The sequence below is a fragment of the Puma concolor genome, chromosome E3, assembly GCF_028749965.1.
Source record: "Puma concolor isolate L17-30 chromosome E3, mPumCon1.1.hap2, whole genome shotgun sequence".
NCBI lineage: Eukaryota > Metazoa > Chordata > Mammalia > Carnivora > Felidae > Puma > Puma concolor.
The window spans coordinates 20,105,354-20,124,437 of NC_141682.1; the positions used below are offsets into that span (position 1 = coordinate 20,105,354).

Consider the following 19,084-nt stretch of genomic DNA (forward strand, 5'->3'; position numbering starts at 1 on the left):
AGTGGTGTAGGCATTGTAGGCTACAAATTTAGAAGCACAAATGTACATGAGTTTATTTTTGGACCTAGGAGCTTGGAAATCGGAGCTCCTCATGTTCCTCACTCCGTGAGAATGCTCCAGAGTTTCTTGATCAGAGCTGCTGGGGACTTGGGTCCCTCTGTGCGAGGACTGTGTTCTGTAACTTAGCAGAACAAAGCCGTTGCTGGAGCTCGTGGTCCGGGTTGGCCATCTTCAGGTGGTGGTTTGGGAAGACCTGAATTTCGGTTTCCTTTTCCTCCGTTGTACTCTGGGGAAGGTTATGCCGACTTACAGGTTGTTGAGTAAACGAAGTGAACCGGTGCGTGTCGAGTAGCTTGGCCGACAGTAGGTGTTTGGTGAAGAACTGATTCTCTTCTACTCGCTGCCTCTCACTCCCTTCTCTCTGTGCTTGTCACTGTGAGAGGAGCCACCTGTGTAGGAACTTCTTGCAGGAAGAGGAGGAAACCTGAAGGGAGTTAAGCAACCTCTAAAGTTCTCGAGTCATGTCCTGTGACCGCTTCGTCGTGAGAGTGCTGGCAAGGACCAGCCACAGAGCAGCCAGGGATCCCGAGTGACACCGGGTTGGACTGTAAACACATGTGGGCGAGCGTGAGAACAATTGCTGCCCTTTCCTTCCGGGTGGGTTTTCTGCTTAACAAAAAGGAAGTGCTGTTGTGACCCGTGACATTTTGATACACTTAATAAAAGGTGTCAACTAGGTTTCTATCAGGGCTCCGGTCGTTTCCTAGCTCCTAGGAAGAGAAGTTCATGCTGTTGACGGCCCCAGAGAGCAAGTGAATGGGGTCTCAGTAATTTCAAAATTGGGCCGGCATCCCACCCCTGTCCTTTGTAGCCCTCTCTCACTTGGACTTTTGTCTGTTTATTGCCTGCATTTATTCATGTTTTTGTTCATTTGTTCTTTCACCCGTCCTTTGTTTACTGAACACCTACTCTGTAGTTGTCCTAACGTGTACAGTTTTATTTAACTCAGAAGTTGGGGTGCTTCGGAATCACATTTGTGGCTCCAGTCACAGAGGCCTGTAGGTTTATGACCGTTGCATGTTTAAACATTTAATGCTACACATTTCTCTCTGAGTACTGCTTTAGCTTCATCCAAAAAAATTTTTAAGTTTGTTTTTGAGAGAGAGAGAGAGATACATAGAGAGAGAGAGAGAGAGAGAATGCTCAGAGAGAGAGAGGGAGGCCCAGAATCTGAAGCAGGCTCCAGGCTCTGAGCTGTCAGCACAGAGCCCGATGCGGGGCCCAAACCCATGGGCCGTGAGATCATGACCTGAGCTGAAGCTAGATGCTTAACCAAGTGAGCCATACAGGCACCCCTCACTGAAGATATTTTCTAATTTCTCTTGGGGTTTCCTCTTTGCTGTTTAACTTCCAGATATTGGAGATTCTCCATCTGTCTTGTTACCATATTCTAGTTACCATGATCTGCAAACGTAGTTTGTGTTCTTTTTAATTTCAGTTCTTTTTAATTTGTCAAGGTTTGTTTTATGACTTAGTTTTCTTGGTGATTGTTCATCGCGCACTTGAAAAGAGTGTGTATTCTGCTGTTGTCGGATGGGGTGTTGTGTAAATGTTGGTTAGGTCGGGTTGGCAGGTGGCATTTCTGTGTGTCCTCTGTCATGTTCAGTCAGTGACCGGGAGAGAGGTAAGCTCTCCGTGTGTAATTGTGGGTTTACCAATGTCTCCTCTCAGCCCTTATCAGTTTTTGCTTCATTTATTTTGAGACTCTGTTGTGAGTTTCACACAAATTTAGTTTCCCTTTTCAGTATGTTTGTTTGACTCTCTGTCTTTATCTGAGGTTTTTAAGAGGTTGCTCTGGTATTACAATATGTCTACTTTTCCTTTTAACCCTTCACCACTGAGAGTGTATGTAGAAGAAGCCTTGTCACCACATAGGTCCTTTTGCCCTCCCTTTATACTGAAGTTGCCACATGTTTTATGTCTATATACGTGGACAACCCCAGCAGACAGTGTTTTATTTTTGCCTTCATCCATCATTCATATTTTAAGGATCTGAAGAGGAGAGAAATAGTCTGGAGAACACTAGAGAAATGGTATTTACCCAGACATTTTCAATTTCTTGCTTTTGTCCTTCGTTCTTAAAGTTCCAGGTTTCTTTCCTATGATCATTTACTTACTGTATTAACGAGCTTGGGCTGTCCTGACAAAATACCACAGGCCGGGTGGCTTAAACAGCGGGAATTTACTTTGTCACAGTTCTGGAGACTGGAAGTCCCGGCTCAAGGTGCTGGCAGGTTCACTTCCTGGTGAGGACTCTTCCTGGCTTGCAGACTCTCGCCTTCTCCGTGTCCTCATGTGGCCCTTCTGTGCTTGCATGGGAGAGCGAGCGGCACGCATGCACTCTCCCCTGTCACTTTCTCTTCATGTAAGGCCACTGTCCCGTTGGATAGGGTCCCACCCTTATGACCTCACGTAACCTCTGTTCCCATTTTATAGGCCTTATCTCCAAGTACAGTCACACGGGGGATAGGGCTTCAACATAAGAATTTCCAGTGGACCCAGTTCAATTCAGTGCCTAGCACCTCCTGCCCGAAGAACATTACGGAGGATGGTTATACCAGCTGCCTTAAAAAAAAGTCTTTGATAATTCCAGGGTACTGGTGTCTTGAGGTTGGCTTCTGTTGATCGTCTTTCCCTTGATTAATGGTCAGTGTCTCCTCATTCTTTGTATGCTGACTAGTATCTCGAATGCTTTTACCTCTTTATGTGAACCAGCCTCAGGCATGGCTTCCGTCACCACGGTCACCTTATGCTCAGAGATGCTGCATGTAGAGACCTCGCACCCGCAACGCAGGTAGCAGGAATGAGAAGGGGAGAGTTGGACAAAAGGCTCTTGTCCGGAGGCTCTGCCCTGTGACTCCTCTTAGCATGTCCTCGACCACTGCCGTCTGCGAGGGAGGCTGGGAAATGTGGTCTTCCACTTGGCCTCAGCGCCCAGTGTTGTCTTGCTGAGGAGGAAAGGAAGAACGGGTCTCGGGTAGGGAGCCGGAGTCTGCCACACCCGAACACTCTGCCCACCTTCACCAGCCACTTGGGGAGAGCAGTTACTACCTGAGTGTGTTTAGCCTGGTTCCTGGTTGGGGTCCGTTTTCTATGGGATAAGCTTTTTTGGCAGCCAGAGCTGCTAACTGCCGGTAGGGGTTTAGGTCTAATTTAGGGTTATTCTGTGCATTTTACAAAGTCTTTAAAGTCCCTTTTGAGCTCAGCAGGACAACTTGTAGATGATGGGTTTCATCTGTCCTCTGGTCTGAAGTGGATTTTCTTTCCTAGCAAAATTGTGAAAATGCACTGGTCCATCGTAGTGATTTATAGCATAAACCTTGTGTAACTAACTTTAGGAATTTATGTCTGAGCAAATGGCAAATATAAGCTCCAGGCTTAAGTGTTTGATCTTACCTTTCTCTGAAGTCGACTGAAATAGGATTTTGAGGCTGCTGGCAATTCTTCCCACAGACGTTGCCTATTTTGTGAGTGATCTTCCCTGCCAGCGTTAGTTTCTGGGCGGCCTTGCTTGGTTGCCCGTCCAGCCTGGGTTGTTAAGTCATTTGCAAACACTGCGGGGAGGGGTGGTCCGTGTTTCTGTCTTAGTGAAAAAAAGAACTCTTGCGCCCACCAGACTCTGCAGTGTGACAGCATAGGAGGATTTCCAAGTAGTCTCGAGACTGTGTACAGAGTCGTTACAAGGGTTGTAGCAGACTAGATGGACTGACTGTATTTGATCTTGGCACTGGATTCCTTTTAGCTGTGGTTAGCTTGTCTGGTACTCACCTGTGTTGGATTAGATGGTTCATCAGGTAGAGTCCTGTCAGGAGAACGGACACCACACTTAATTGTTTTAAGAATTCGGTGTAAGAGATTGATGAAACCGGCGTTGGAGGGCCGGAAGAGCAAGAAGGAGACACCAAGATTCAGCAGATGAGAACTACAGGAGGCAGCCCACCCCCAGGGCTGAAGGAAAAGAGTGGAGCTGTTCAAATCTGGATCGCAGGGTTGGGACCCGTGCAGCTCAGGTCTCTGAAGAGAGGGCACCCAGGAGATCGGCCAGGCAGGGGGGTGGAGGCTTGGAGCTGGGGCTCACTCCCGAGAGGACGGGGTGCGACCTGGCTGCTGCTGGCACCTCTGAGAGTGCATGCGGCTGGCTGTAGGAATGTGAAAGCTGAAAGTAGGACCAGTTCTTACCTCCAGGTGACCGTCACTGGGGTGACACTGCCAGGGCAGCGAGCCCACCAGGAGAATGGCATCCCTGTGCTCCTGCTGCCTCTTGGTCTTCCTCCAGCGCCCCTGCTGCAGAGCCTCCAGGCAGAGGAGAGGTGTGCTCTGTGCAGCCTGGGCCCCGACGTCACAAAGCGTGCGGCTGGATTGGCGCCGGACGCCTGGCGCGAGTGCCTGGCTTTGTGAGTGGGAGCAGTCCCTGAGCCTGTCTTGGAAGCGTTTCGGGACAGACATTTAGGCTTTGGGATTTGTTCTTGAAAATTAGGGTTTGGTGGCCCTTGGGTGTGACTGCTGCATGTAACTTGGTGTTTTCGGAGGTAGGCTGTCATCACACATGGGAAATAGCCAGGCCTGGAGCTTTAGGTGTTTCTTTGAGAAGGGGCAGGGTTCCTCCAGACCTTTTCCATTTCTTCCTTTAGGTTTTAAGTGTTCTGACTGAAGGTTTTGGGGGAGTGAGCGGAGCAGGCTCGAAGACCATTGGTGGTTTATGCATAGAGAGGAGGGCATAGGATGTTGAGTTAGGGAGCCCCAGGTTCAAATCACCTAGCTTGGTGACCATGGGCAGTCTGTTTAACTTTTGTTAACTGTGGTTTCCTTGTCGGAGAAACACCAATAATATACCTACCTCTCACAGATGTTAAAAGGATTGAATCATGGAGTTGAACCTTCTGTTGAATCGGTGTAAATTGATATTTATATATTATTACTTATAATCCCTCGGGCACCCGTTGAGAAAATAACTCAAGAGTATATGGTGAAAAGAATGCCAGGGGAGTGAAAAGAAGTATCTGTTTAACACAAAAGAAGGCATTAATGGAGGAGCTGAACAAAAGATACTGGCAGAAGTCCTTCCTTACCAGTAATTACATTAAACGTAAAGAATATAACTTCTCTAGTTTAAAGAGCAGTGATTAGCAGAATGGATTGAAAACACATGATCCCACTACATGTTGTCTATAAGAGACTCACTTCGGTTTCAGAGACACAAACAGGTTGAAAGTAAAAGGATAGAAAAAGCTACTCCATGTAGACAGTAACCAAAAGAGATTCAGGGCAGCTCTGCTAGTGTCAGACAGAATAGACTTTAGGACAAGAGTGGCTGCCGGGGACAAAGGACATCGTCTAATGATAAAGGGTCCATCCGTCAAGAAGGTGTCTGGAACATAGCAAAATAAAGAAATACCCCTGCCACCGTTCCACTCTCACATATGCACTTGCCAGTCTGTAAGCTAAATCTAGTTCAGATACCGCTTGTATATGGTAATCCAGCAGGGACGCTGTTCTTCTTCAGAGTGTAGGAGGCCTTTTCAAAACCCAGGCTAAAAGCCTGCTGTCACCTGTTGTTGAATTTCTCCCTGCCGCATAGGTACGAAGACGCTCTAGTCCTCTTGCTCACGGAGGTGTTGAATCGAATCCAGTTCAGATACAACCAGGCCCAGTTGGAGGAGCTGGATGACGAGACTCTGGATGATGATGTAAGCGGCGTGGCCTAATCAACCGTAGTCATTGTCATTTTCGGTGTGAGTCCAAACGGAGACTTGGAACCTGTAAGCTCTCTGCTCTGGAGCCAGAGTAGTCTTACAGTTTGAATTGTGTGTTTGAACTTTACAGTTGACCTTGACCAGTGTGGGGCCTAGGGGTGCTGACGACCTGTGCAGTCGAAAATCCCAAGTATAACTTTTGGCTCCCCTAAAACTTAGCTGCTAACAGCCTGACTGTTTACCGGAAGCCTTATCGACAGTCGATTAACACATATTTTGTATGTTACATGAGTTCTATACCATATTCTTACCATAAAGTTAGCTGGAGAAAAGAAAATGTCATGAAGAAAGTGGTAAGAGCAAATACATTTCCAGCGCTGTACTATGTTTGTTGAAACAAAAAATCCTGTGTAAGTGAACATGCCCAGTTTAAACCTGTGTCATTCAAGGGCCACCTATATATCCTACTCGTCTTTTGGGGTTTGTTGATTGTAAAAAGAAGTTGACAGACGTTTTTACCTGTATGAACTAGGGAGATAAGTAGAGACACCATATGCACAGTGAGAAATGGTTGAGCAAGGGCTCTGTATTGCCTTGCACCCACACCTCTGCTCCCCACTCCAGGCAACGAATAAAAGCTAGCTAGATGCGGGGTGAGGGACAGGGCATAAAGAGCTCCTGAAATGGTAAGGCTAGGATGAAAAGAAGTCTCTTTTGAGTATATTTTGTCAATCAGTATCTTAAAATCAATCTTGAATTTATTGACACTCGTGTGCCCAACATGGGTAAGGCAAATGTGTTGAAGGACACAATTCCCATGTTCCTTTTTCTTAAGCACCATGCACTTTAGAATTTTCAAGTCACTGGTAGGGCTCTCAAAATAACTGTGCCCGTGGCATGGCTGAGACCTTGAGGGTGGCCGTGTTTGGGTTAGAAAGAGCCTTGTACTTGGAACTCAGAGGCCTGGGTTTGAATCTCTGAAACCTTGGGCCACAAGGAGATAGAAGTCTGGGCCTTAGATTTCTCTGAGCTTAATTTTCTCCTCTCCCAAAAGGGGAGCGATGTGGCTGACTGGCCTGCGCTGACGGTTACGTGACGGTAATGTGTGGAAGGGCTTGGCTGCATGCCTGCTACGTCGTGGGTGCTCGGTAAACTTTAGCTTCACTTCTTGTTAGCTGTACGATATAGTTCAGTGCTTCTCACGTTGGAGCATGGGTAAAAATCGTTGGGACAGCTTGTTAAACAGACTTTGATTTAGGGGTGGGGGCCACAGAATCTACGTTTCCTACAAGGCCGTGGGAGATGCTGGTGCTACCGTGTCTGTGGACCGTACTTTGAGTGGCACTGACGCAGTCCGTTCTACTGCTAGGGACCTAGTAATGCACTGTTTCAGAAGGTAATGAACGAGCGACCGGTTCCTATAGCTGCGTTCTCATAGAGGGGCCTTGAGCATTTCACCAGTGGCTTTTTAAAATCTCTGTGTCCCTGTGACCGTAGGGGGAAGAAGTAGGTCATTCTCTCTGGATCATGTGCTGAGGAAACAGCTTTTTAGGAAACGAATTCATTGGATTAAAAAAAAGATTCCAGGTTGGCCTTTTTAAAGTACCAAATGACCTGGTTCCGTCGTTTGCCACTTCTTCAAGATTTTATGTCCGAGAGTGGACTTGAGGTTGAGGTTAGATGGGCAGGGAAGATGACAGGACTGCCTTTCCGGGAGAGCTGATCCTTCTGTGTTTCCCCCACAGCAGCAGACAGAGTGGCAGCGGTACTTACGCCAGAGCTTGGAGGTAGTGGCCAAAGTGATGGAGCTCCTTCCCACACACGCCTTCTCGACACTGGTAACTCACCATCGGGAGGGGAACGAAGAGCCTGATTCTCTCCCTGCACATGTAGCACGAGTAGTAAGGCTTTTTTGCTCACCGGTTTTTTAAAATACATAGGTATACATTTTAAACAAAGAATAATGATGACCATCACCGACCCTCAAAGTTTAACAAGTGCTAACATGTCCCCAAATATTTTAAATCCGCTTTTGGAAGCCCTGTTTTTCTTCCTGAACTCTCACATGTAATATGAATTTTACTAATGCCTTCAGGCCTGCATCAGTAGCTCAGAAACGACCAGGCCACGCAGAGGACTTCCTGCTAAAGATCGCATTGCTGCAAAGTGAGCCTTTGTAAAGCCCGTCGCTAGCACTCTGCGTATATTCATGTGCTAGAATCTTAGTCATAAGGACCGCTTTCCTTCACTCAGTGGTGCTTGTTATTTGGGGAGATTTCCTTAAGCCTATCTCTTCTTCAAGGACAAGATGATTTGGGGGAGGGGGGTCTTGTGTTCTCTTGTAGACAGTTCTGTTGTGTTTCGCCATCTGCCTTTCGTAGGGACCTGTCACATTGAAGTCTGATCTTTGTCCTAACGGTGAGTTAGCAGCTTTAGAAAGAAAAGATACTGATAGCTCTGGTTATGAGGGTCCTGTCTGCCAAATGAGTAAGGGAATCAGACTTCTAAAAAATTGGGCCTGTCTTTTCACTCTGCCATGCACTTAAATAAGGCAGATTATCTGACAGTTCTTTCCAGAATAGGATTTCCCTTGGATTTGAAGGGAGATAGGTTCCGTCTTTAAGCTCTAGAAGGTGTAGATCATTTGGGGTTTGGTGTCCTCTTTTAGGAACCGTAATAGTCAAACCCAGCATCCATTGCTTTGTTTAGAAAAGAGTTATCTACCTGATAAGTTGTTTTGTTTTGTTTTTTTTTTTCTTTTCTGATTCCAAACATTAATTGGTGGTGTGAATTGTAGAAATTGTTGAAGGCAGGGCACTGAAGGGAGCCGCTCCTTAGCTGGCAGTTCTCAGAGAAAAGGGTATTTTTAATCTGATGCCCCTCCCCACCCCCCCATAGATCTTGTAATGTTTTAATGTTAAAATGCTGTTAAAAGTTGGACTTATGTTTGTTTTTTTTTTTTTAATCTTTGTTTTTTTGTTTTCAGTTCCCAGTTCTTCAGGACAATTTAGAAGTTTATCTGGGTTTACAGCAGTTTATAGTTACTTCAGGGTCAGGTAAACTGGTTTTTATTTTCTAATTTAACCGACATTAAGAAAACTACCGGGCTAATATTTAATTATTGCCTTCTTTGCTGTCGCAACATGATTTCTCCACTGCCACCTCCCCGCTGCTCTGTCTCTCCCCACTCCTAAACGGAAAACTTTCTTAAAGAGTCAATGACAAAAAAGGAACCGTGGGGGAGGTAAAGGATGAGGCTGTGACAGTGCATTCCGAACAGGTGTTTCAGTGAGAAAGAAGCAGCTGATTTGGAGCAAAGAGGGGGGACTTAGAGGGGGAAAAAGAAACAAAAACCCAGCAATTAGGCTATTTCCTTATGTCTTTGAAACCAGCAAGCACGCTAGGGAAAAATGGCTTTGGGCTTTGCTGCCGTGTGCTCGTTTCTCCCTGGTGTTAAGCAGTAAGAGGACCCAGGAGCGGCTCTGGAGTCGGCCGACCTGTGTGGGAACACGCCGACAGCTCGTGGCTGTTAGCTCTCCTCCCGTAGTTGGCCCGCGGGAGGCCTGGCTGCAGCTGGCTGGGAAGACTTTGGGCTGCCCTTGGTAGGTGGCTTCACTCACCTGCTTGGGGTTTAGGGTCAGCAGTTTTTGGCTGTTTGGTTGATAACGATAACAGCTTCCGTGTGTAGAACACACGTCACACGCCAGGCACTGTATTCTTTGCCTACGCTGTCTTTAACTCTCTCAACCTGTCCTGGTCTTCTATTTTATGGAAGAGGAAATGGGTGTCCAGAGATGTCACTTTGTCCCAAGATGGTATAATAGGGAAGGATTAGAAAGTTGAATGAACTAAAATCTGCCGTCCATTTTTTGCTAGCTAGTTGAAAACACCAAAAACTTCTTCTTGTGCCTACAAATGCACCCGTGCTTCCCCGTATCCCTCCAGCCTCCCCCATCTTCTTCCCAGTGTTTTCCTTCCAGGAGTCCTGCCTGGCCCCGGCCCCGGCCCCCAGCCCCTCTGCTGTGTAATTGTCTCAGCCTGGCACAGAGCCGCTCAGGGTAGAGACCATCTCCTGGGCGAGCTTGTTATTCATGGCAGAGCCTCCACGAGAGGCTCTGTCTGGGGCTGCCCTTCTTGGTGGCCTGTGACGGTTTGTTTCCATGACTGTATTATTAGCTTCTAAATAATCCGCTGGGCCCCAGGAGGTTGATGGGACTTGGCATGCCCCTAAGTTTGTAGATAGGTTAAGAACAGCTTACAAAGAACTTTAAAAAGATCACTTTTCAAAGCAAACATGCCTGTAAAATATGCTGTCAACATTAACAAAAATCATTTGACTGTATAAATGCTACAGATGTTTCCAGCATCCATTCTTGGGGAAAATTGTACCCTGGTGGTCTCTCCCTCAGGGCCACTCATCAAATTAGAATGTGCTCAGCATGTTAAAGACCTGGTCTTGATCTTATTCTCGATCTTTTAAGAAATTGAGCATGTACTCCTCCACCCCCCCAAATGGACCCCTACATAGAGCTTACGTTGAGTCTGTCTTGAGGAGAAAAATCTGAGCGACTCCTAAATGCTTTTTCTGAGACATACTGGTAACTTAGAGTTTCTCATCTGAGAAGGATAATCTGATTTATTTTTCCCTGGATGAAATATCATATACCTGTTCTCACTGAAGCCCGTTTACTGGCGGTTTCCCAGTGTGCCTGGCCTTTCCAGATTGTTTATAAATCTCATCCCTAGCACTGCTCCTTGGTGCATACTCCTCTCAGGCCGGAGAAATGCTTAGTTTTTTAAAACGATCTCTCTTATCCGTGACGAAGCATTCCCCCCATCCCTTGGTGGCTCCAAAGCCAAGTTTCCAATGCAAAGCCTATTAAAAAATGGAAACTCTGAATACATTTTGTTCCCTGGTTCCCATGGCCATCTAACCTCTCAAATAACCTCCATGCTGGATAAGCAGCCTTCCTGCCTCTTAACAGAAACTGTGGCATCTTCCTCTGAGAGGGTGGCCCCTCCATTCATGTGCTTTACTTCTCACCAGCTTTTAATTCTCGAATCTCCCCTGGAGGCTGTGTGGATGGGAGACTGACTGTTTACACCTGCTGCTCATCTTCCTGCCTCTACTTCCTCATTAGGACGGAGACAAGGCCTGAGGTCGCTGTGGCACCTCAGTGGCTGTGTGCGGGTCTTGCCCCTGGGAGGTCATCCTTCGCCCACATTGCCTATCTTTCTCAACCGTCTGTGGTTTGAAAGATCCCATGTTTGGTTGTTGTGTCTCTTCTATTCTTTGTTCTGCTTGGCTTCATTTATGACCTACTTGTTCTCTCAGAGTAGAATTCCTCAAATGGGGATTTTCACATCTCTACCTCCGCAGCCCCCCCAACAAAAGAAGACTGAGTTATATTTAACATGAAGATGTTTTTCCCCCCGGGCATTGATTTGCCAGGGAGCTGTCCTTTGGACGTGGTAAAAAGCGCATGCACCTAGATGGCTTCAGGGCGACTTGCTTGATGGAAGATCGCGCTTCAGTGCGGCTGCGATGTTTTCTGTCCCGCAAACCTCCATGTGGCAGTGATGTCCTTCTGAGGGTTCCCCTTTGTGGCTGTTCTTTGCTATTAGGCGGACATCCAAGCCTTAGCCAAATAGGAGGAGAAGGGGGTGGTTCTGAACGGCTTTCTCAGTGGGAACTCAGGTGATTGCTTGCAGCATCTGGTGCTGCTGGCGGTGTGAAGGTTCTAGGCTCGGGGGTGGGCGCAGAGATTTTAATTTGGGGTGCCCCCTGCCTGTGTGCTTATCTGTCTTGCAGACAGTAGGCAAGCAGCAGTCGCAGTTTGCATTGACACGCGCTGTAGATGGTACGTGTGTCTTCAGTTGAATTATACGGAATTGCAGTTTTGTTCTGTCAGAAGTGGACACATATCAGCAGTTTCTTATGGTTCAAACTGATAGTTTAAAATCACAGCGGTCCTAAGCTGGTTTTCATTCCAAGTACTGCTCTTTGACAAATTCGGGCAGGTTTAGAAGGGAACGAGCAGGATGGCAGGGATTCTCAGCCAGAGGGTGACACGGGAAATGAAGGGATGCAGGGGTGTATTTGAGCCGCGAGGAGAGTCTCTGTCTTTGCCTCTCCCCAAGGCTGCCGTTCGTAAGCAGGCCTAGGCTCGTTTTGTGTTCTTCCCTCGGGGTGGGACCAGGGATGCCAATAAGGAATTGTGGGGGGAGGGACACTTTTTCTCTGTCGTTTCTGGCCAAGCTGTTTAAACACGGAGGACTCCCCGAAGAGGCTTGTGGGGAGAGGCTGGGAGGAGGCCCCACACCGGTTGTAGCCAGGTGGACTCAGGAGCAGGCGGGGAGGCCTGCTCACAATGACTCCAGGACTGTTAGGACCCAGACGCCAATGGAAACCTGATTTAGGGTGGTATCTTGGTTTGGTTTTTGTTTCCCTTCATGTTTAAAACTGTTCAAGAACCTCGTTCTTGGGTAAACTTAAGGGCACAAGAAGTTGGGAAGCAGTCGGCAGGGTGGAGAGCCTCGTGGGCGAGGGCGAGGCGATGAAGGTGCGCGGGCGGCGAGTGCGGAGTCAGAATCTGTCCTCGCTGCCCCGGGGAGAGAAAGGCTGGTCTCTTTTTCGGCCGACACTAGCAGCACCACACCCAGTTCCAGGGCAGATTTTTCTTAAGGCTTTGTTTCCCACAGCCCTAAAGCTTGGTGTGCAAAGGAAAACAGGTTTTAGTTTACCCTGGGAGTCAGTTATATAGCTGTAAGCCTGAAAATCCTTGACATTCAGAAAGTGCGTGATTGTGGTGCTTTTGTTAGCTGGGAGAGGAGGAGAGGCAGCGTTGTCTCTCGCATGATCAAAAATACCTCTTGGTTCTCTCTGTTTTGTGGGCTCATCTGGCTGGCGTGGGGTGGTCGTCCTCTTGCTCTGACTAGAGGAGCTGGCTCACTCTAGGTCACTTAGGCGCACACCCCAGTGACCTTGGCAGGGTGCCTGCAGGCCGTGAATCCCACCGCTTGGTGTTTTCCTCACTGAGGCACTCCTCTCTGTGCGGGGCTGGGGGTGGAGGACCAGGTGAGGAAGGCAGGGGTGGGCCAAAGCTGGCCTTTGTCACTGGCTCTGTCCCTGTAAAGACCTTCCTTGATTTGCCCCTTCCTTTTGTCCTCCTGCTCCTGAGGATGTGACCCACACCTTTTTCCAAACCCATGTCTACCCTTGGGGGCTGTCACAGGTCTGTTTCTAGCCTCATCACGTGGAAGCCAGCGTAGGATCTGAGGCATCAAACTTGCCGCTTCATCCGGCAATTTCTTAGGTGTGCAGCCTTTGCTGTTTGTCTCGCCACAGGTGTTGTTTATCCATAATCACATTTAAATAATCAGGGGAACATTCCCAAGGGCAGTACGAGGACCTCAAGCTCCCCAAGCCTCCCTGTACTGCTCTAGTTTGCTCTGTATTCAGCCGTATCTAATTCATTCGTTCGTCGTGGTCACTTCTTCCGTACCAGGCGCTGTGCAGAGTGTTGGCCACAGCCCCTCCCCGTGAAGGAGTTCATGGTCAGTGAGGAGACTTGTAGCTCATTAGTTTATCTGCATGTGTACTTGAGGTACCCTGGAGGGGGATGCAGGAAAGGAGGGAAGCACATTCCTTCTGTTGGGCAATGTGGAGAGAAGGTCTCCCAGAAGACGTGGTGGTTATATGAATCTGGAGAAGAGCATACAGGGCGTGAGTGGTCAGGGATGCAGTGGACAGTCCGGGCAGGGACCTGAGGCGCTGGGGGTTAACAGTGGGTCCGGGTGAGGTATTGGAACGGGTGGGGGGGGGGGGCGGTGGGGGAGGCAGTGAGGTCACGAGAGCCCTGGTGTTGATGGAGGCGGGGGGAGGGGGGAGTGGTCCGGGTTCTCCTGCCTTAACTGGAAGAGCCCCAGGGGGTTTGACACTCGCTTAAGGGGAGCTGCATCTGTAGGTCTGGGTTCTAGGAAGATGCTTGTGGGACACCACGGGAGCAGGGTTGCCCTTGGCCAGTTCCTCTCTTCTAACGAGTAAACCCCTGAAATTGCTGCAGGAGGGGGCTGGTATCTAGGGAGTGGTAGGATTTGTAGGTGCCCTGTGGGCAGGGAGGGGGCTCTTGCTGTTACTGCCCTTCCCTCCCTCCTTCCGACTGGATGGAGGAGGAGAACTCTGTCCAACTCAGAGCGCCTTCTCCTGGCTTGGCTCTTCTCACTGTCTTTTGTGGACCTTTGTGGGGAGAGGGGTCCGCAAGGCAAAGAGATGGGCTGAATTGAAGATGTTTTTGTCCTTCATCTTCGCACCTAAATCACTCGGCTTGAAGAAATCGTATGGAAAAGTAAGAAAGTCTCAGGCCGTAGAAAATCACAAGTTTTTTGTTACACCTATTTCTTAAAACATTGAAGGATGCTTCATAGTTCATTCTAACTTTGCCTTTACACTAGTGAATTTAATGGGAGCATTATTTTCCTCTTTAAGGAACCAGACTCAGAAGGGTTTGCTGAGGCCCGGAGCCAGCGGGTAGCAGGGCACCCGTCTTGTGAATCCAGGCCCCGTGCCTTTATTCTAGACCGTGCTACCCGCAGACCTTCTGGGGTGGAGTGCCAGCTACCCCCGGTTCTTTGAACAGGGGTGAATCCTGTCGGCCCAGGGAGATTCCATTCTGTGAGACAGGCCACGTGCAGGAGGCAGGCAGGTTTGCAGCTGTAGAGGCTTAGCCTGGTTCTGCCCCAGAAATAGGACCCGCATTGGGCGGGTGGCTGGGCCTCCCTGTGTGTGTTTCCCTGGGTGTAAAATTGGTGGTGTCACTACCTCAGCGTCACAAGAGGAATGACGTCAGGTGCTCCGTCCATGTTGGCACACCAGGCCGTGTGTCCCTCTTGTCTGTGCTCGCTGTCCCTCTCTCTGGCCCCGGGGTGCGTGTGGGTACAGGTTGACGTGGAGGACTGGGCCCATTTTCCCAGCTCGTGTCTGGGAAGCAGCCTGTGAGTTGCTGTGTTTCAACAATTGGTTTTGCTAAATGTAGCTTGCCTGTAGGAGCTGTTGTCCATAGTGGTAACTAAACGCGTCCTTCCCGTGGAAAACCGCCTGCGGTGTTACGTTCCAGGCCACAGGTTGAACATCACAGCGGAGAATGACTGCCGGCGACTGCACTGTTCCCTGAGAGACCTGAGTTCCCTCCTGCAGGCCGTGGGCCGGCTGGCCGAGTACTTCATCGGAGACGTGTTTGCGGCGCGGTTCAGCGACGCCCTCACCGTCGTGGAGAGGTAGGCCAGAGTGACGTCACGGCGCCGCTCCTTCTTGCGTGAGGGCGGCGTGCTGCCGGCTGTAAGGCAGACGCGGAGCAGCCACCGGACCCCTCTGGACTTCAGGTCCCTCGCTGTGACATGGAGGGGACCTGGTGCCTTGTAGCTTCTTGTGAGAGTTCACGAGATATGGCACTTAGCTCAGCGGCCGGGGGTTAGCGGCCTGTACACGTAGGCCGTTCACTTCATTGCAGATTGGGTCTGTGGATGAGAAGGCAGGGTTAGTCCCAGAAGAAGCCACGTGGGGTCAGTCTTCTGTCTCTGCCCACAGGTAAAGAGACACCGGGAAAGCCCTGGGAGTGGAAGGACAAACAGGTAGTCTGTCGGCATCTGACAGCCAGGTGCTAGAGGTGGGACTTTTTCCAGCCCTGGGAGGGTCCTGAGGAGTTGAAGCTTGACTGGAGAGGTGGCTCCCAACCTCTCCACCACCAGGCTTCTGTCATTACCCCTCCCCTCGGGTCCCTCCTCGGGTTTATGGCTGCGTGTGTTGAGGACCGCTCCTGACTGCCCCATTCTCCCTGCGCCCCTCCCATGAACTCAGGCACTTAACGAGTCAGATGCTTCAGATGTGTTTGGAGGTTCAGACTGTTTCAGGGTAACCGGTGGATCGATTAGATCAAAATTGGGCAGATGTGGGTCCAGCCCACAGTTGAGCCACCGGACTCTTTCACCGGCCCACTCGCCGTATCATTGATAACACGCCAAGCGAAACCAAGCCCCAAGCCTGGTGACTTGCGCACCAGAGTCGTCTTTAACTGTTACTCTTAGCTTAAAAGCAGAGAAAACAAAGAGTTTTGAATAAATCTTTAAAAGCCAGATTAATATCAATAAATAGTAAAAGTAGCACGTGGTAGGAAACTTTCAAAGTGGTTTTGCACGTATCATTTCATTCTTTACTTTGGGGGATGGGGATGTCACGTTCCCTGTGAGCCAACCGTGGCCCAGAGATGGTGAGTGCCTCTCCTCAGGCCACACTTCACAAGAGGGAGCACGTGGGTTTTTGACCATCTTCCTGAGTCCAGATGCTGTGCTCTTGCCACACCACAGAGCTGTCACCTCCAGCATCCTCCTTCCTCGCCGTCCTGGGTGAGGCCTGTTCCCACTCCACTGATGGTTAGCGGAATGGGACGCGTTCTTCCTCCTTGAAATCTGTATCTTTTCAGAGTTCAGAGTTCCTGCGTCATTAGCTCATAGGTCCTTATATATACATCTTTCTGCACTGCTTTTAGGTTTGAGGCTCAGTACTTACAGGTACTTTGCAGTCTTGTCTTCATTCAGAATAAAGTGTGAGAGAAGGCTCCTTGTTACGACTATTTGATCTTCATAGCCGGTGTGATTAGCCGGCTTTTCACTCAGGCTCCACACAATAAACTTCCTAGCTAAACTGCTGCACGTAGAAATCGTAAAAGACCCGTTTAGAAGCCCATTTTCTGTGTAGAGTAGCACTAAAGGATGCTGGGGAACGCGAAAGCGGAATGTAAAATCAAACACAGGGTGACTCCACTTAACGTGAGGCCCATGGAATAGTCCGGACCAGAGGGAAAGGGGAATGGCGGTGGTCAGGGCTGCGGCGGGGGGTGGGGTTGTTCTTTCGTGGGTCCAGACTTAGAGTTTTATAGGATGAAAAGGTAAAGGAGACAGGACCGGGTGGCTGCACGCTCGGAGTATGTATTCAGTGCCACTAAATAAATGTATACCTACTATGTGAATGTGAAGAATGGAGAACAGTTTAAAGAGTTAGACACCGGGTGCATGTTGGTACGTCGCTTACGTTATCACCCCGGCCCCTTTCCAGAGCTTCCAGTCGAGAACCCTTGGCACTTTCACCCTCACTTTCTGACTGCTTCCTGACCCTCAGTACTTTGGGACTCAAGCTTGTGGTTTTCTAGTGAAGTCCCGCTTTCTGGTCCCTTCAGAGAGCAGCACTTTCCAGAGTGTGGTCCACGCGCACGGAGCCCCAGCATGTTTCCAGAGATGCAGATTTCCAGGCTCCTCCTCGCGGCTGCAGGGTCGGTCTGTGGGGTTGGACCAGGGAGCCTGCACTGTGACAGGTTCCCCAGTTGAGTGTTCCGCTCGGTGAAGTTTGAGAAGCTCTGTGCCGTGGCACCGAGGGAGAGAAACACCCATTGTCTTCCCTGGCGCCCGCCTCAGACCTGCTCCCAGGCTTCCTTAAAGAGCAGGCACGGGGAGAACTTCGCCGTGTCTCCGGCTTCTTCCCTTTGCTCAGAAAGGAGCATCCATCTCTAACGAAAGAGGCATTTTCCGTTTCTCTGTGCTGCCGGCTCTCAGTTACTGGATTGAAGGCTTGTCTGCGTGCAGTGAGCCCTTGTGCCACCAGTGGGCGCAGCGGCTTGCTTCTGGGAGGATTGTGCTTCATGTCAAAAACCCTTCGATTTGTTCTAAAACCTTTTTTGCTTTGTGCCCTGCCCTCTCCCCCAAACATTTTATCATGAACATCTTCGAATCTTCAGGAAAGTTGAAAAATTATACAGGGACCACCCATATACCTGTCACCTAGATTCTACAGTGAACATTTTGCTGTATTTTCTTTGTCATATATCTGTCTACCTGAAACATTTACTTCTTGTCCAGTGTTTTTTCGTTGTGGTAAAATACACACCATGAAATATTTACTTCTTAGTCACTTTTATTGTATATATTCTATCATCTTATATTTCCCTGTTAGATACTTATTTTGCGTACAAAATTTTTTGATTCTGTAAGTCAGCTTTAGTTAATGTCTTTATATAAATCTTCATGCACATCTCAGGTAGCTTTGGGATAAAATTGAAGGTCTGGTCTTGATTCTTCTTTGGATGGAAAAAAGTCTGTCTTTGGGACCTTTGTTGGTACCTTGTCCATTTTGTCTATGTTAGCCCATAAGCTGAATGTTTTCTCTTACCTGCTTCTTTGCCAACAGGTTGGTCAAAGTCACTCTGTATGGATCTCAGATAAAATTGTACAACATTGAAACTGCTGTGCCGTCAGTACTGAAACCTGACCTCATTGATGTGTAAGTACAGAGTTAGCTGTTGGTGCGTTCTCAGGAGGGACCTTGTCCTCCGGCCCCCAGGAATTTTCTGGATAGAAAGGAACAGTTGTGCCTGCCATGAAGAGGAGAAAAACTCCCTCCTCCAAGCCTAGGCAGAGAGAAAGATTGCTTGGGGGCAGGGGTGGTTGGAATAAGTGGAATTCATCAGGCAGATGAGAGCTGGGAGCAGAGGGTATGTGGGGTAGGCATTTCAGGAAGAAAGAACAGCATGAGCCAAGACAAAGATGTGTTGCAGAGCCCCATGATTAGGGGGTGGTGTGTGGTTTGTGTGGTGGGAGATGAGGCCGGATAGGCACGGTAGGACTATGGTGGAAACAGCTCGAGTGCCGTGAATCTTCTCCTGTGGGCCAGTGACTGCAACTGTAGGGCCCAGAGAATTACTTGGGGAACACATTCCATCAGAGATTCTGACTACAGCAGGATGCGTGAGGCTCGGGTATTTGCGGATTACGCAAGACCTCAGGCGATTCTGAAGAACATTCAGGGACCACACTTTGAGAAGCTTTCAGGATGGTGGGGAGCTATTAGGAAAGTGACTGTGGAAGGGACAGCAGAATGGAGACTGGAGGCGGGGCCACATCCCAGGGATCACACTGCCTGGAAGGCTTGCTCTGGACCGGAGCGGGCATTGGCAAACTATGGCCTGTACCGAATCCAGCCCACTGCCAGCTTTTGTAAATTAGGATTGGAGCATGGCCGGGCCCGTCCATTTACGTATCATCTATGCTACTTTTGTGCCGCAGCGGCAGAGTGGCTGTGACAGAGTGTGTGTGGCCTGCAAAGCCTAAAATATTTTCACTCTGGTATTTGCAGAAAAAGTCTGCTGACCCCTGTTCCGGAGCAGTTCTTAAGCTGCAAATTAGGTAAATGATAGAAAGAGAGTCTTAGGTGTTACTTTAGTGGTTTAGGTTTTTTTTTCAGAGTGTGTGTGTGTGTGTGTGTGTGTGTGTGTGTGTGTGTGTGT

At 48.9% G+C, this 19,084-nt stretch overlaps 1 protein-coding gene across 7 annotated transcripts in view; it reads left to right on the forward strand.

Moving 5' to 3' along the window:
- XPO6 (exportin 6) overlaps positions 1–19,084 on the forward strand; it is a 104,934-nt gene that overhangs the window by 66,625 nt on the left and 19,225 nt on the right. For 2 of the 7 annotated variants that reach the window (XM_086692601.1, XM_086692603.1), the window contains exons 10-14: positions 5,639–5,747; positions 7,499–7,654; positions 8,740–8,809; positions 14,870–15,029; positions 17,989–18,081. In XM_086692601.1, coding sequence (XP_086548727.1) covers positions 5,639–5,747; positions 7,499–7,654; positions 8,740–8,809; positions 14,870–15,029; positions 17,989–18,081 — 588 coding nt within the window. The remainder of the gene's footprint in view (positions 1–5,638; positions 5,748–7,498; positions 7,655–8,739; positions 8,810–14,869; positions 15,030–17,988; positions 18,082–19,084) is intronic. The other 5 variants (XM_086692605.1, XM_086692607.1, XM_086692606.1 and 2 more) reach the window with 3 other exon arrangements.